The 17,145-nt window shown below is 34.7% G+C and overlaps 1 protein-coding gene across 1 annotated transcript in view; it reads left to right on the top strand.

Moving 5' to 3' along the window:
- Positions 1-17,145, top strand: part of MROH9 (maestro heat like repeat family member 9) — a 149,028-nt gene that overhangs the window by 68,613 nt on the left and 63,270 nt on the right. The window contains exons 2-4 of the mRNA XM_072733735.1: positions 2,640-2,719; positions 16,067-16,202; positions 16,784-16,870. Of these exons, the coding sequence (XP_072589836.1) occupies positions 2,640-2,719; positions 16,067-16,202; positions 16,784-16,870 (303 nt within the window). The remainder of the gene's footprint in view (positions 1-2,639; positions 2,720-16,066; positions 16,203-16,783; positions 16,871-17,145) is intronic.

Below are 17,145 nucleotides of genomic sequence, written 5' to 3' on the forward strand. Positions count from 1 at the left end.
GAGGAGGATTCTAGTGAGCTAGAAATGAAGGAAAAGTTGCAGACTAACATAATAGTCTATAGGACCCTGTCCATGGTTCTGTTTGAGCATTCACAGGATTGTGGGAATTACTAGAAGGGAGTTCAAATTCCCTCAGAATAATGATTATTATGATAATACCATTTTCCCCCAGGCTAAGGTGGCATCAGAAACACATAATGTATGTGATTTGAAACATCTGAGGTTTAAGGAACCTAGTCAAATAGGCATGACTCCAATTTTTCTGGCCAAGAATGACAACAGATATTGAACAAAAATGTCAATGATATAAGATATATATAAAGCAGATGGTCAGCTTAAAGAAGAAAGCCAAAATAATATATATGGAAGCTTAAGGCCCACCAGGCTGGTCCTAGAACCTAGTATTATGAAACATATTATGAAGTACATATTTCCAGGTTTTGACCATTTTATCATTTACTATGGGTTTCCAATGAAGAGCCATTGTGATTAAAGAGTAATTGAAAATGAGATGGAGGAGAACCTATCCATATAATAGAAGTTAAAGCCAGCGTAATAATCATTATTCCCCAGAGGAGGTACTGAAAAATTTCTGAGAACCCTGGTGAGCATGTTATGTACTCTGAACAATAACAAAAAACCTATTTGGGGAAAGCAGGTGAAATTCCTGGCCAATTCCTATAACTTTCTAGACTGACACCACTACAAAACCAGTTTATAGATGTTAGACCATCCTTATCACTTGCTGGTTTTTGGCATTACATTAACATTAGTGGTACCTGTGGTACAGGCAAACCATGTCCACAACAAAGAAGGGATGTGCTGTAAATTAGTTAATCAACAAAAAATGGGATGCCAAAGTAATACAAGCAGAACAATAACCTGATGAAGGAGTTGTGATAACATTTTTGGCTCTATGAAAAAAAAAGAGAAGCTAGCTAACAGATGGGAAGCAGAGGTCCGTGTTACTATAGATCTAGTAACTGACAATTTATTACTGTGAAGCAAGCTCCAGGATTGAGAGAAAATAGTTCACTTAAAAAGTGCTTCTCAATCCTGACTGTTCATCACAATCACCTGGAGGCCTTGGTTTTGTTTTGTTTTGTTTGTTTTTTTTAATGTCTGTTCTTGAATCCAGACCTGTTAATTCTCTGGAGATGTTGCTAAGGAATCAAAATCAATGTTTTTCAGCCCCTCTGCGTACAGCCAGGGTTGGGACCCAGCGATTAGATTTGATGTATCTCAAATTGATTTCCAAAGACTAAAGCCCAGTTACAACTTTGTCTGTGGGGAAAAGTTCCCATTGAGGCAATAGTCCCAAAATATCATTGCTTAGATAGAGACAGGATGTTCAGTTTGTCACTGCCCAGAGAAATGAGTACTAGTGTATTTCTGGCCAAATTGAAAGAAAATAGTGACAAGGACAAAAATGTCAAATTTCAAACTAGACAAATCACCATTTATTGTTCCATGTCACAGTGAGAGTTGTCCACCATACAAGTTTTATATTCTCTAAGTAATGATAACATGCAATATAGTAATAAGCAACATAGCAAAGAATTATCACAATTTTAGATATGAATATGAATATTTTAGAGAAAGAGGTTCCCTGGGTGGCTCAGATAGTTGACAGTCCAACTCTTGGTTTTCAGATGGCCACCTTCTCCTTGCATCCTCACGTGGCAGGAAGAGAGAAAGCAAGCTCTCTTTCATCTCATAAGGGCATGAGCCCCATCTTGGGGTTCTACTCTCATGACCTCATCTAAACCTTATTATCTCCCAAAGGTTCATCTCCAAATACCAACACATTGGGGATCAGGGTTTCAACATATGGCTTGGAGGGGATACAACATGCACTCCAAAATGCGTGCTTAATAAGCAGGTAGTCCTATCCTTTGGAATAGCTCTTGCATCCCACAAAGGTAAGACATAGATCCCACAGGGCACTCAATGCTGGAGTCAGAGGAGCAGCACTGAACAGATGGGAAAGGGCTTGTGTTAGGGTGATAAGTGATCAGTGACAGGTATTTGCATATTCATTAGAGGGAATAAATGCCCCTAGAAATAGCATTATTCTACAGCAGTATAAAAAAGAACTTTGACTTATTTCAGAAGTACAGACTAAGAATTTCCACAAACAGCACTATTGGGTCTGTTGCAAAAAGGTGACATTGCAACAGAGGCTTGCATAAACAAAGCTAGGATGCACACAAGAAAAGAGATGCTCTTCCACTAGGCTTCCCCTAGTTTCTTCAATAAAGAATTCTAAAGTCTTAATGGAATCTCATTGACTATCAGTGATAAGTTTAAATAGCTGTACCGTGACCTGTACATGGTTCTCATTTTATAGCATAAGACATTCTTCATTAAGGCCTGACTTAAATCATCTTGCTGGTATTTTTTTTATCAAGAGACTCCACTGAAGAACATAGCTAACAAAATTTTGTCTGGAAATGCTAATTATAGAAGCACAGCAGTTGGCTGTAAAAGGCTACCATTAAGCCAAGATGCTATCGTGGATTTCAGTTAGGGTTTTTCTCAACATTACAAAATTTTGGACTTATATTCCAGTCCAGTTTGGTCTCTTTAGTCTCATAAGAGTGACAACATTGATTCTTTTCTTTTTCTGATCCTTCCAGGTGAACAGCGCTCCGAGCCTATGGGATGCATACTCAAGACTGTTAAGTGACCAAGCCATGGTCCTCTCCCTGAACTCCAGGTACAATAAGCTCGAACACTCTCCCATTTCACTGACTAAATATCTTTAAAATGCAACAGAGAAAAATCAACAATTGTGAAAAACAGAAAATTACTCCAAATCCCACTATCCTAATTCAGCAGCTACTATTTTTCTTTCTCATATTCTTCAATTCTTAAATATTTTATAGATAAACAGATAATCTAATTATTGTACAATAATAAGCAGATTTACTGTAATATTTTTCCTTTTGGCATTATGTCTTAAGTTTTTATCTTTCTACCTACTCATATTTTCATTTGAATGGCAATATAATATTACCCAATTTTGAAATGTTCTAAATTATATTTTATTTTACCAATATTATGATAATCATCTTTACACATAAATGGTCATATCTTCTCTGAAATATGTTTTTGAAATAGCATTCTGTGGGTGAGGTTACTGATTTAGATAATAGGCAACTACAAAAATGCCCTGCTGCTGGAAATGCTAACTGGTCAACAGTCCCAGCCACTGCCTGTGTAGATCCACCAGCACGACCACCCAGGCAGCATAGTGGGACAGTCCATTTCAGCAAGTGACTTTGAATCTAGGAAACCCATCAACTTGGCTAAACCCTTCTTGGAACTTGCTGTAGTCTAAGATACTTTCTTCCCTAACCCTCCTTCCTTTCTTCTTTCCTTCTCTTAGAAATCTTATGCACCTCTAATCCTGTCTTGGCATCTGTTACCCATGCACTCAAACTAATGCAGATGGAATGAAAATATTCTTAGAGCTTTTAATAAGGAGTCAGTTTGCTGTCCAGAAAAACCTCACTAACAATAAATACTTCTTCAAAGCCCAGTCACCAGAAAATATAGATATATACATACATTTTCTATTTCACTGATTTAATAGGTTCAGAATTGTACCTCATTGTATTTTTAACTTGTATTTCTTTCAAAAAAAAGCAAAATTCAATATTTTCTGTATATTTATATATTTATTAATTTTCTCATGTGGGAATTTTCTTGTGGTCTTTGCTACTTCATTAGGATTTTAGTGGTGACATATACTTAGTAAGCTTCTCATGGCATTTTTATGGTTTTAAAATTTTTAATTCTTTTTTTATCTTGTCAGAATTGGCTTTAGTGTCATTGCTGTATATTTTTTCTTTCACCCTTTTGTATGACATCTGATATAAAATTAATTCTACATCACACTTTACTATTATGACTTTCTCCTGGTTTTGTTACTTGATTTTTGTTACTGTTTAGGCTATAACAGATTTTTTTTATGTTATAAACTAATTTAAATTATCTTCACAATTCCATTATACAAACCAGAAGTCTACAAACTTGGCCCATTTAGCCATAACTACGTCCTGCTATTTTTGCAGCATCCTGGTTTGTACATTCGGAGAAATCAGAATGTTTTTTCCTTTTTTTTTTTTTTTTTTTTGAGAGAGAAAGAGAGTGTGAGTGGGGAGGGATGAGGCAGAGAGAAAGAGAGAGAATCCTAGAATCCTAAGCGGGCTTCATGCTCAGAACAGAGCCCCACAGGGGGATCTATCTCACAACCCTAAAATCATGACCTGAACTGAAATCAAGAGTTAGGATGCTTAGCTGACTGAGCCACCCCACCCAGGCACCCTTGTTTTTTACATTTTTAAATAGTTGAGGGAGATTAAAAGAAGAAAGATATTTCACAACATGCAAATGCTATATGAAATTCAAATTCCAGGGTCGGTAAACAAATTTTTGTTGAAACAGACATATTTATGTATTTATTCATGCATTGTCTATGGCTGCTTTTGCATTATGATGGCAGACCTGAGCAGACAGAGACCATTTGGTTAGCAAAGCCTAGTATACTTGTTATCTGGACCATCACAGAAAATGTTTGCTAATCTCAATACAGATAATGATTATTTAAAATGCTTCATTTCCAAAGACTTGCTTAAACTCTGAATGTTTTTTAAAAATATTTGTCTGTATAGTGGAATGGTTATGAATTTAAGGGTTCCAAGCTGTTCTTGAGTATCTTGATGGCAGTGGTGGATCCACTAAATACACACACACACACACACACACACACAAGCACAAATAAAACAGGAAACCTAAACAAGATGGGTGTATTGAATCAATATCAATATCCTGGTGGTCTTTGTAGAATGTTACCACTGGGGAAAACTGGGGAAGCATATCGGATGTTTCTTTGTATTATTTCTTACAACAGCATGTAAATTTACAAATAGCTCAATAAAATTTTAATTAAAAAGAGAGCTCTAAGAATGCTTGTATTCTGACCCATCATGAAATAGTGTCATAATAAATTAGTGCCACATTAGTGCCCTCCCAGGTAGGGGAGGTAGAGTATTTATCCAGGTATTTTCTATTCCCATATTAGGTATTCTCTAGAATTTATATTCTCTTCCATTGTTTAGAATTTTGTTGTGGTGCCACCACTAAACTGTTTGGATTTAGTGCTGTTTTGTAATAGGTTTTATTATCTGATTGAACTGGATCTTCCTTATTTTCTTGATAATTTTCAGCACAGTAACCTGGGATAATCCCTCCAATTTATTTTTCTAAGTGGAAGGTAAATGTATTTTATCAACTGCTGATGAAAATATCCTGAAATTTTAATTTTGCTGTCAGAGTTTGTAAAATAATTTGAGAATAATTGACATTTATAAGTAATCTTTCCATTTATAAACCTGTCTTTCTAATTACTCAAGTTCTGTTTTCTATTCTCTAAAAGTATGAAGATTTTTTGGTATACATTCTGCACATTACTAGACTAATTTCTTAGTTATATTGTATTTTGGTTCCTCCATCCTCATGTTATTGTTTGGACAGCAATTTCTGATATACTAGGAATCATATGGGATCTTTTTGGGGGTATATTTATCCAGTGTTTGAGCTCACTGAACTATTTTTATTAGACCATGTCTTATTTGAAAAACAACAAACTCTAACACAATATTTCAAAATAGGAAATTGAACCCTTATGTTGTTCCTGTTTTTAATAAAAACTCTTACACTACTTCTCAATTAGCGAAATGTTGGTTTAAGTAAAACCTTTCAAAAAACTATTCAAACTATTCATTTTTCCTTAAAAAATGATGTTGATATTTATTACATACTTTTTCAAGATAGGTTAAGACATGAGTTTTAATTTAATCTATTATAGGTATGTGCTAATTAATAGTTTTTAGGATATTGGCCATCCTTACATTCTGATGATAAATCATAATTGGTGGTTTTAAAAAATATTATGAAAATTTAAACTTTATACTCATAAATGAAATTAATTTTTATTATTGCAATTCCAGTAACATAGTAACATAGGTAACATACAATGTTATGTTAGTTTCAGGTGTACAATCTAGTGAGTGATTCAGCAGTTTCATATATTACTTGAAGTTCATCAAGATAAGCATACTCTTAATCCCTGCCATCTATTTCACTCATCTCCTCACCCACCTCCTCTCTAATAACTATCTTTAACCAGACTCTGTGTAGTTAAGAGTATGTTTTTTTGGTTTGTCTTTTTCCCCCCTTTGTACATTTGTTTTGTTTCTTAAGTTCCACATATAAATGAAATCATATGACACTTGTCTTTTTCTGACTGGCTTATTTTGCTTAGCATTATACTCCTTAGATCAATTTGTGTTGTTGCAAATGAGAAGATTTCATTCTTTTTATGGCTGAATAATATTCCATTGTATATATACACCATTTCTTCTTTATCCATTCCAAAATGGACACTTAGGCGGCTTCCACAATTGGTCCATTGTAAATACTGTTGCTATAAACATAGGGGTACATATGCCCCTTTGAATTAGTGTTTTCATATTCTTTGGGTAAGTACTCAGTAGCATGATTACTGGATTGTAAGGTAGGGTAGTTCTATTGCTAAGTTTCTGAAGGACCTCTATACCACCTTCCACTGTGGCTATACCAGTTTGCATTACCACCAACAGTGCAAAAGTGTTCCTTTTTCCGCATATCCTTGCCAAAGCCTGTTGTTTCTTGTTGATTTTAGCCATTCTGACAGGTGGGAGGCGATATCTCATTGTGGTATTGATTTGCACGTCCCTGATGATGAGTGATGTTGAGCATCGTTTCATTTGTTGACCATCTGGAAGTCTTCTTTGAAGAAATGTCTGTTTGTGTCGTCAGCCCATATCTTTGTTTTTTTGGGTGTTGACTTTCATAAATTCTTTATATTTTGGACGCTAACCCTTTATCAGACATGTCATTTGCAAATATCTTCTCCCATTCCATAGGTTGTCATTTCGTTTTGTTGGTTTTCTCCTTTGTTGTGCAGAAGCTTTTTTTACTTTAATGAAGTCCCAATAGTTTATTTTTGCTTTTGTCTTCCTTGCCTCATCAAGCATATCTAGAAAGATGTTGTTATGGCCAAAGCCAGAAATTACTGCCTGTGTTCCCTTCTAGGATGTTTGTGGTTTCAGGTCTCACATTTAGATCCTTAATCCATTTGGAGTTTATTGTTGTGTATGGTATAAGAAAGTGGTCAGTTTTATTACTTTGTATGCAGCTATCCAGTTTTCTCAACGTGTTTGATGAAGAAATTGTCTTTTTCCCATTGCATATTTTTGCCCCCCTTTGTTAAAGGTTAATTGGCTATATAATTGTGGTTTATTTCTGGGTTTCCTATTCTGTTCCATTGATCTATGTGTGTTTTTGTGCCAGTACCATATTGTTTTGATTACTACAGCTTTGAAATATAAATTAAGTCCAGAATTGTGATGTCTCAAGTTTTGTTTTTCTTTTTTAATTTATTTTAACAATGTTTTATAGTTTTCAGAGCAGAGGTCTTTCACTTTTTTTATTAGGTTTATTTCTAAGTATCATATTTTTTGTGCAATTGTAAATGGGGTGATTTTCTTAATTTCTTTTTCTGCTGCTTAATTATTGACATATAGAAATGCAACAGATTTCTGTAAATCAGTTTTGTACCCTGTGATTTTACTGATTTGTTATTAGTTCTAGCAGTCTTTTGGTAGGGTTTTTTGGATTTTTCTATATATAGTATCATGTCATCTGCAAATAGTGAAAGTTTTACTTCCTCATCAATTTGGATGTCTTTTATTTTTTTTGCTGTCTGATTGCTGTGGCTAGGACTTCCAGTACTATGTTGAATAAAAGTGGTGAAAATGAGCATCCTGTCTTCTTCCTAATCTTAGGGGAAAAGCTCTGTTTCTCCCCGGTAAGGATTATGCTGCTATGGGTTTTTCATAGATGGCCTTTAACATGTTGAGGTATGTTCCCTCTAGGGTTACTTTGTTGAGGGTTTGTATCATGAGCGGATATTGTACTTTGTCAAATTATTTTTGGGCATCTATTGAAATGATTATGTGTCTCTTATCCTTTGTCTTATTGATTGATTTGTGAATATTGAACCACCCTTGCATCCTGTGAATGGATCCCTATTGATTGTAGTGAGTGATATTTCTAATATTGGATTCCATTTGCTAGTATTTTATTTAGGATTTTTTCATCCACGCTTATCAGAGTTATTGGCCTGTAGTTCTCTTTTTTGTGGTATCTTTATCTGGTTTTGTATCAGGTTAATGTTAGTCTCATAGAATGAATTTGGAAGTTTTCCTTCCTCTTCTGTTTTTTGGAAAAGTCTGAGAAGAGGCATTAACTTTTTTAAATGTCCAGTAGAATTCACCTGTGAAGCTATCTGGTCCTGGACTTTTGTTTGTTGGGAGTTTTTTTTACTGCTGACTCAATTTCATTGCTTGCTATCAACTGATCAAGTGTTCTATTTCTTTCTGTTTCAGTTTTGGTAGTTTATATGTTTCTAGGGATTTATACATTTCTTTCAAGTTGTCCAATTTGTTGGAATATAATTTTTTATAATATTCTCTTATATTTATTTATATTTCTTGGTGTTGGTTGTTATTTCGCCTCTCTGATTTTTGATTCTACTATTTGAGTCTATTCTCTTTTTTTTTTGATAAGTCTAGCTAGAGGTTTATCAATTTTATCAATTTTTTCCAAGAACCTGATTTCATTAATCTGTTCTTTTTTTTTCATTAATCTGTTCTATCGTGGTTTTAGTTTCTATTTCACTTATTTCTGCTCTATTCTTTCCTTCTACTGGTTTTATATTTTGTTAGTTGTTTTTTTTTCTTAGTTCCTTTAGGTGTAGATTAGACTGTGATTTTTCTTGCATCTTGAGGTAGATCTATACTGCTATGTACTTGCCTTTTGCTGCATCCAATGATTTGCTGCATCCAGTGATTTGGACCATTGTGTTTTCATTTTCATTTCTCTGCATGTAATTTTTTATCTCTTTGATTTCCTGGTTGACCCATTCATTGCTTATTTAGTAACATGTTATTTAACATCCATGTTTTGATGCTCTTTCCAGATATTTTCATGTGGTTGATTTCTAGTTTCATGCATGATGGTGAGAAAAAAAAACATGGTATGACTTCAATCTTTTTGAATTTGTTAAGACTTGTTTCATGGCCTAATATTTGATCCATTATGAAGAATGTTCCATATGCACTTAAAAAGAATGTGTATTCTGGGGCGCCTGGGTGGCTCGGTTGGTTAAGTATCCAACCCATGATGTCAGCTCAGGTCATGATCTCAGGGAAGTGGGATTGAGCCCCATGTCAGACTCTGTGCTGAGCAGGGAACCTCCTTGGGATTATCTCTCGCCCTCTCTTTCTGCCCCTAGCTACCCCTACTTGTACATACTCTATCTCTCTCCTCTCTCTCTCTCTCTCTAAAAAATTTAAAAATAATGTGTATTCTGCTGTTTTAGGATGCAGTGCTCTGAATATATCTGTTAATTTTATCTGGTCCAGTGTGCTATTCAAAACCACTGTTTCCTTGTTGATTTTCTGTTTGGATGATCTGTGCATTGATGTAAGTGGGGGGGGGGGGTGTTAAAGTCCTCTACTATTGTTGTATTACTATCTATTAGTTCCTTTATGCTTGTTATTAACTGTTTTATATATTTGGGTGCTCTCATGTTGGATGCACAAGTATTTACAAATGTTAGATACTCTTGTTTGTCCATTTTATTATTATATAGTGCCTTTCTTTATCTTTCATTATACTTTTGTCATTAATTCTATTTTTTCCAAAGAGAAAAGCCTTAACTATGGCTACCCTGGCTTTCTTGTGACATCCATCTGCATGATAAATGTTTCTGTATCCCTTTGCTTTCAATCTGTAGGTGGCTTTAGGTGTAAAATGAGTCTTTTGTAGACAACATATAGATGGATCTTGTTTTTAAATTCATTCCATCAACCTATATCTTTTATTTGGTGCATTTAGTCCATTTACATTCCAAGTAATAATATATATTTATTGCCATTTTGTTACTTGTTTTGAGGTTGTTTTTGTAACTCTTCTTTGACCCTTTCTTCTCTTGCTCTCCCCTCTCAGTTTGTGGCTTTCTTTAGTGATATACTTAGATTCCTTGGTTCCTTATTTTTTGCAGATATATTATTGGTTTTTAATTTGTGGCTACCATTAGGTTTGTATATAATATTTTCTGCATGTTCACTTAAGTTTGAGCCCATCCTTTACTCTTTTCCCTAGCACCCATTTCATATATGGTATATAATTTACATCCTTTTATTTTATGAGTCCCTTGGCTGATTTTTATGGGTATACTTATTTTTACTGCTTCTGTCCTTCCTACTTTTCTTACTCTTACTCATGGTCTTTCCTTTACACTCATACAGTCTTCTTTAAATTTCCTGTAAGCCTGGTTTAGTGGTCATGAACTCCTTTAGTTTTTGTTTGTCTGGGAAACATTTTATCTCTCCTCCTCTTCTGAATTATAGCCTTGCTGGATAAAATATTCTTGGGTGCAGATTTTTTCCTTTCACCACTTTGAATAGATCATGTTACTCCTTTCTGGCCTTCAAGGTTTCTGCTGGAAAATCTGTTGATAGCCTTATGGAGTTTCACTTATATAACTGTCTTCTTTTCTCTTGCTTTTAAAATTCTCTCTTTATCACTAGTTCTTGCCATTTTAATTATTATGTGTCTTGGCATGGACCTCCTTGGGTTGATTTTGTTGGGGAATCTCTGTGCCTCCTTGGGTCTACATGTTTTCTTCTCTGGATTAGAGAACTTTTCAGCTACTATTTCTTCAAATAAATTTTGTGTCCCCTTTTCTCTCTCCTCTTCTGGGATCCCTATGAGAATGTTATTATGCTCAATGGAGTTGCTGAGTTCCCTAAGTCTATTCTCATTCTGCATATTTTTTTCTCTCACCTGCTCAACTTGATTACTTTCCATTACTCTATCCTCCAAGTCGTTAATTCATTCCCCTGCTTTCTCTAACCTGTCATTTATTCCATCTAGTATATTTTTAATTTCAATTATTGTGTTCTTTATCTTTGATAGGTTCTATGTTAAGAGTTCACTCATGTTCTCCACTCTTTTCTCAGGTTCAGTGAGTATCTTTATGGTCATTACTTTACATCCTCTCTCCAACATACTACTTATATCTATTTTCCTTGTGTCTCTTGTTGTGGCTTTGTCCTGTTATTTCATTCAGGACATATTCCTCTGTCTCCTCATTTTGTCTAACTCTCACTGTTTCTCTGTGATAGGAAAGTCAGCTATGTCTCCTGTTCTTGTAAGTAATAGCCTTATGAAGAAGAGGGCCTATGGTGCCCTGAAGTGCAGTGTCTCTGGTTCACCAGAACCTGTGTCTCCTGGGTGTGTTGCATGTGTTCTGCTGTTGTGTCTTGGCCCCTTCTCCCTTCAGTTCGGTCATTTCTAGTGGCTCTTTCCCTGTTTTGGACAATGGCTTGTTCCTGTGGTGTTAGTAGACCACTCTGGGATCACCTTGGCTTTGAACTGAATCAAACCAGGCATTTGTCAGAGATGCAGTAGCACCAAACTGCAGAGCACTTTCCCTGTGTTGCCCCCTGAGAAATTTTTGCTGATGGGTAGACCAATGGTCTGCCCTCACCTCCTGCTGGGGCTGCCCTATGACTGGTATATGTGGTTATCTTCCCTTCACCCCAGGACAGGAGTCACTTTGGAGTGATGCTGGCCATTTCTGGCACTGTTGGTACACTGCCAGGCTTGTTGGCCCCTGTTTGAATAGGCCAAGAGCATTTTGAAGTGGCTGTGCCACCATTAGTGGGATGGAATGACTGGGGTGAGGCTCACAGTTTTAGCAAGGGGTGCATTAGTCTTTCATGGGGCTTCTGCCACCAGGGGGACTGAGGCCTCACAAAGTGCATGGGTCAGAAGATGCAGTGTTGGCAAGGTTTGTGCTTGTCTTCTAGGGGAGGGGACAAACAGCACCAGGACTGAGGAAAGCATGACTGGAAAAGGAAGATCCACTGAAGCTGGGGTGGGGGGTGGGGGGAGTTTCTTAGTGTAAGAAAATTAGGTAGTGATGCCTGCACCGTGCTGGTTCCTGCAAGTGTCTGTGTGTTTATGCTGCAGGGCTGAGGAGGGAAATTGGACCTGCTAGCTCCTTTGTTTCTGAAGAAGTCCCTTAGGGATCCTGCCAGTTCCTTTGTCCCTGAAAAGTCCCCCAGTGATTTATGTCCTCCAGGACATGTTCTGAGATTAGTAAATAACACTCCCTCCCGTCTGCCCCAGGCATTTTTCAAACTGCTGCTTTTATACTGCAGCTCCATGGGCAATTCATCTGCTATCCCTTTAAGGGCAGTGACTCTGCTTCCCATTACCCTCCAGGCTCTCCCAGAACCAAAACTGCTGATTTTCAAAATTCCAGGCTTTAAGTCCCACTGGTTATAAGAAATCATGAAATTCCATGCCTCAAGTTTTCAAAGCCAAATATATTCCCTGTGGGGACTCCCCAGTGTTAGGGTCTGTTTCTCTCCTCTATGTCTACAGGTTCTGTCCTTCCACCAGATGGTCTGTGGTCTATTTAGCTCCCTGTCACATCTCCACCTTTCCTATCCTCTTAGATGTGGCCCCTTTACCTCTAGTGTTGAGTTTGTTCAGCCAGTCTTTTTCTGGATTATTTACGCTGATGTAGATATTATCTATTTGTGTTGGTGGAACAACGTGATCTTACGGTCCTCCTATTCTATCATCTTCCCAGCCTCTCTGGAATTAGTCAATATTTTTGAAATTGTCTTTTATTATAACTCAGTTTGAATAACCAGGTATAACCAGATCCCTGATTACCATTCATTGGTTCTTCTGAATATATAAGCTCATTTATTATTTTGTTTTGAGGTATGTGTGTGTGTGTATCTTGCCTAGTTGAATTAACTAGAATTTACAAAATAGTATTATACAAAGACAGACAGTAGGTACTCATGAAGACTTTATGTAATAAAATAATACTTTATTTACCAGATAATACTGAAGTATGAAAAAAATCTATAAGAAATTGTATGAAATTAAAGGAAAACTACTATGTCAAACAGACCAAGCTTCTGCTGATCAGCTCTAACATTCCAGATTTTGTGACTTTGAAGTTACTTAACTTCTCAATGCATCAGATTCCTTGTCTGCAAATTGAGGATAATGAAAGTATTTACCTCTTAGTATCGCCATGAAGATGTATTGAAATAATGCATGCAGAGCAAATAAAATACATAGTGCCTGGTGCTAAAGTCCTCAGTATCAGTGCTTCTTAACCTGTTTTAATTCTTCTTTAGGAATCTGATGAAACTTTTGGACTCCTTCCTTCCAAAATACACACAGACACAGAAACAAAATTTGGCATATTATTTTATAGGGTTCATGAAAAGGCAGACCCTGGATTAGAATCACCTGTTTCATATTTTTAGCTTTCTTTTTGATCAACCTAAATGTATTAAAAAAAAAAAAACCCAGATAATAGTTTTCCTTTAATTAAAAAAAATATTATAGATTTTGCTTTTTGTACTTTGACCAAATATTATGTGGTATATATAGCTTCACACAAGTTATATCCTCATACATATCTGTGTAATATAATAATATAAATCAGTTTTATTTGTTTTTATTAAATCCATATAATAGCTGACTTCTTTTTTCGACTACTGCAGTCTTTCTTCATATTTATTTTCTTCTTCCTCTTTTTTTATCTTTTTTAAAATATTTATTTAAATTTGCCAGCAAGGATCATTATACTTATTATTTTCCCTTTCCTCATTTTATAATTATTCATCTTGTTTATACCCTTTATTTCTTTGATTACTTTTTTAGTAGCTTTGAAATCTTGTTACATGATCAGTTTGTCATTTTCCTATCATTGTATTTATTTTTTAAGATTTTATTTATTTGTTTGAGAGAAAGGGAGAGTGAGTGAGAGAGAGGAAAGAGAATCTGAAGCAGACTCTGCACTGAGCACCTAGACAAACAAGTTGAGGGACTTAATCCCTCAACTGCATCATGACCTGAGCCAAAACCAAGAGTTGGATGCTTAACTGAGCCACTCAGTTGCCCCTTATTTTAAATGAGAAAAATTCTGATAGTATTCAAGTATTTTCAACTACCTCGAATTTTCTTATTTTTAAAATAGATTTCTCTTGTGATGGAGAATAAAACATATATCCTTTTATATTTTGAAATTTTTTACAGCTTGTAAAAAATCTTTTACAAATATGATAAGTATTTGTTAGTACTCCATGGTTATTGAAAAATATAATTAAATTCTCTCATTTAATATAATTTATTTATACCTCTTTATCAATTTTAGTAAAGACCTCTTCTTTTGCAGAATTTTTAATTTTTACCTGACAAATGCTGATAATTGAATGCTGCATCTCCTATAACTGTGTTTGTTTCTCCCTTATCTTTAGTAATTTTCTTTAATAATTTCTATTTCTCCTTGTATTTTTAATGATTTGACAGACTGTAACTATTAATAATTATTTTTAAATAATTAAACTTTTTAAACAGTTAACTATTTCTTTTATTATTTTAAATCATTGTATATATCTCTTAACATTCTTTCATTTGAATTAAACATTTTGTCATATTAAAATGTCCCTCTTGATTTATTTGTGATCATGTTTAATATAATTTCCCCATGCTTTTATTAGGAGACATCTACTTTGTTCTGTTCAATTGTGATTCTTCAAATTATACTTGTAAAAACATGTATTGCTCTTTGCAGATGATGGTATAGTAATTTAGTGAGGAGTGCTTATTCTTTCTTTTCAAGATCTTTTTTTATCACTGGTTGTGCATCCTGGAATATATATAAAAAAAATTTACACTGAAATTCTTAATTCTAAGATGTCACTTATTATAAAACACATTAGTAATTTAATAACTACTCTTTTAAAAAAATTATATGTGGATCCAAAAAAAATAATGTATCCTTGCTGGCAATTGTTGACCCATAGATTTGCATGTATATTTCTTTAGTATCACCAGTGTCTGACACTCAACCTTCCTCACATTTAAAATTTGAAGATCTGCTGCCCATCAGCAGTTAGAGAATCATGCTATTTTCTTAATCTTTATTCATGACCTGGAGTGTTTTAGCATTTTTTAGGACTATCAGTATGATTTCAGAATAATTTGAGAGACAATATTTTTCTATTTCATCAAAAATCTTAATTTTGCATTTTCCTAAACCAAGCTATTTATCTCTAAAAGTTAAATAAATATCTTCCCCTGAAAATTCTACTGGAATCCCTGACATATAGTTGTTCAGAATCTGATAATTCATTAAAGCCATGAATATGTCAAATTAGTCTTCCCAAGATATGAAAATTATCTAATATATTCTCAGACATTCCATTTCAAACAGTGGATATTAGACTCTTTGATTTTTCTGTCCAGTAGAGAAAAGATATTCTGAGTCCAGCACAAAATTTTCTACCTTACCATTTATATCACTGTCTTTTAAAAAAAAAAAAATATTTTTACCTCAAAAAAAAAAAAAAATTGGGAAGGACTGTTATCCAGATCACACATCTCTAAGAAATAACTATGTCATAACTTATCTTTCCAACTGCTGATGGACAGGTTTCTTTTGCCAAGAACTGGAGGATGCATCCCAATAATATCAGAAATATTAAAATGTGAGAAACACAGTATCACGGTTTAGAGAAAATGTGGCAGTAATATATTTCAACTAAAGTTCAGCATGGCTATGTGGGCTTGCTTGGAAATGTAACCACTCTTTACTATTATGTCTTTGGAGAAGTATATTCTGGTTTCTAAATAACTGATTACAGATGATTTTTAAGAAGAAATTCATTCCTTTATATTTAAAGCACAATTGTCATTTTTATGAGAATATTTAAAACTCACATGTTATATGAAGTTTAGCAATAGGCCTCATTTTCTAGTACATTCTCTCTTACACAAGAAAAAGCCACTAAACTCAGGTTATATTTGCTCTCTCCTCTATTTAATAACTATACCTTTTTCTTACCAGCTTTGTAGATCCCTTACTGCAATTTGAATCCCAACTGAATATAATAGAGTCATCCTTTAAAATGGTATTTGCTATACCAAGTCTTGAGAGAGTGAGAGAAATGGGAACCAGTGAAGATGACAAAGAGGACTTGGAAGTGAGTCTTTGCTTCCTTAAATTATTATGAGACATTGTTGTGCACCACAGCAATCTGGAAGAATGCCCCACCACAGGTCATAATTTTTGTTGTTATCTCCTTCACCCCTTTTAGATGCAATAAATTAATAATATATTCCAGCATTAATCTATACCCCTGGACTCCTTGTGCATTTTACAACTCATGGGATTTAATGGATTGTAAAGGAGATATAGGAACAAATGAGTGAAGAGATTTTTGGTTGTTTTAGCAAGGACAAGAGTGTATGGGCAAATGCTGCAAAAAAGGAAATGGGAGTAGAGAAAGATGGAGAGAGGAATAGCCCTACAGTAAGGTCAACAACATCTCTGGTCTCTATTTCCAGAGCACAGCTACACAATGTGTCTGTTCCATAAGTTGGAATTGCAATTCACAGCACATGGTACTGAGAGAAGTCCCATATCTATAGCTACCTCTCTCCTTTCTTACCTTCAGTTTGCAGGGCAAAGACAGGACTCCAGGACACAAAACTACAGACTTTGAGTAAAATTATATCTAATTTTATCTGGCTGCTGGTCATATAATTTTTTTGTTTTTTTCAGAATTTATATCAAAGTATTTTAAACATGTTTGAGGAAACTCTTCTGATCTTAGTGTCTAAAGACTTCTACAAACTTCAAATCTTAAAGGTAAAGGGAAAATAAGCAGTTTTGTTTTCTTGTCTTAAATCTAAAGAGCTCACTATATTTCACTTATTATTTCCCCTTTCCCAAACTTATATCTTCTTCAAGTATCTAGTGGCTGAATTTTTTTTCTTTTCCTCCCAAGTTGTATAATTATTCCCAAAATGAAATCACTTCCCTTTATTTGAATTACAGAGACATACTTTAAAGAATTCAATTTTGGGAAGATGGCATCAACAGAATAATTAAAAAGCCAAAATATTATGTGGCAATGTAAGAGT

Source organism: Vulpes vulpes, chromosome 13, assembly GCF_048418805.1.
Source record: "Vulpes vulpes isolate BD-2025 chromosome 13, VulVul3, whole genome shotgun sequence".
Lineage (NCBI taxonomy): Eukaryota > Metazoa > Chordata > Mammalia > Carnivora > Canidae > Vulpes > Vulpes vulpes.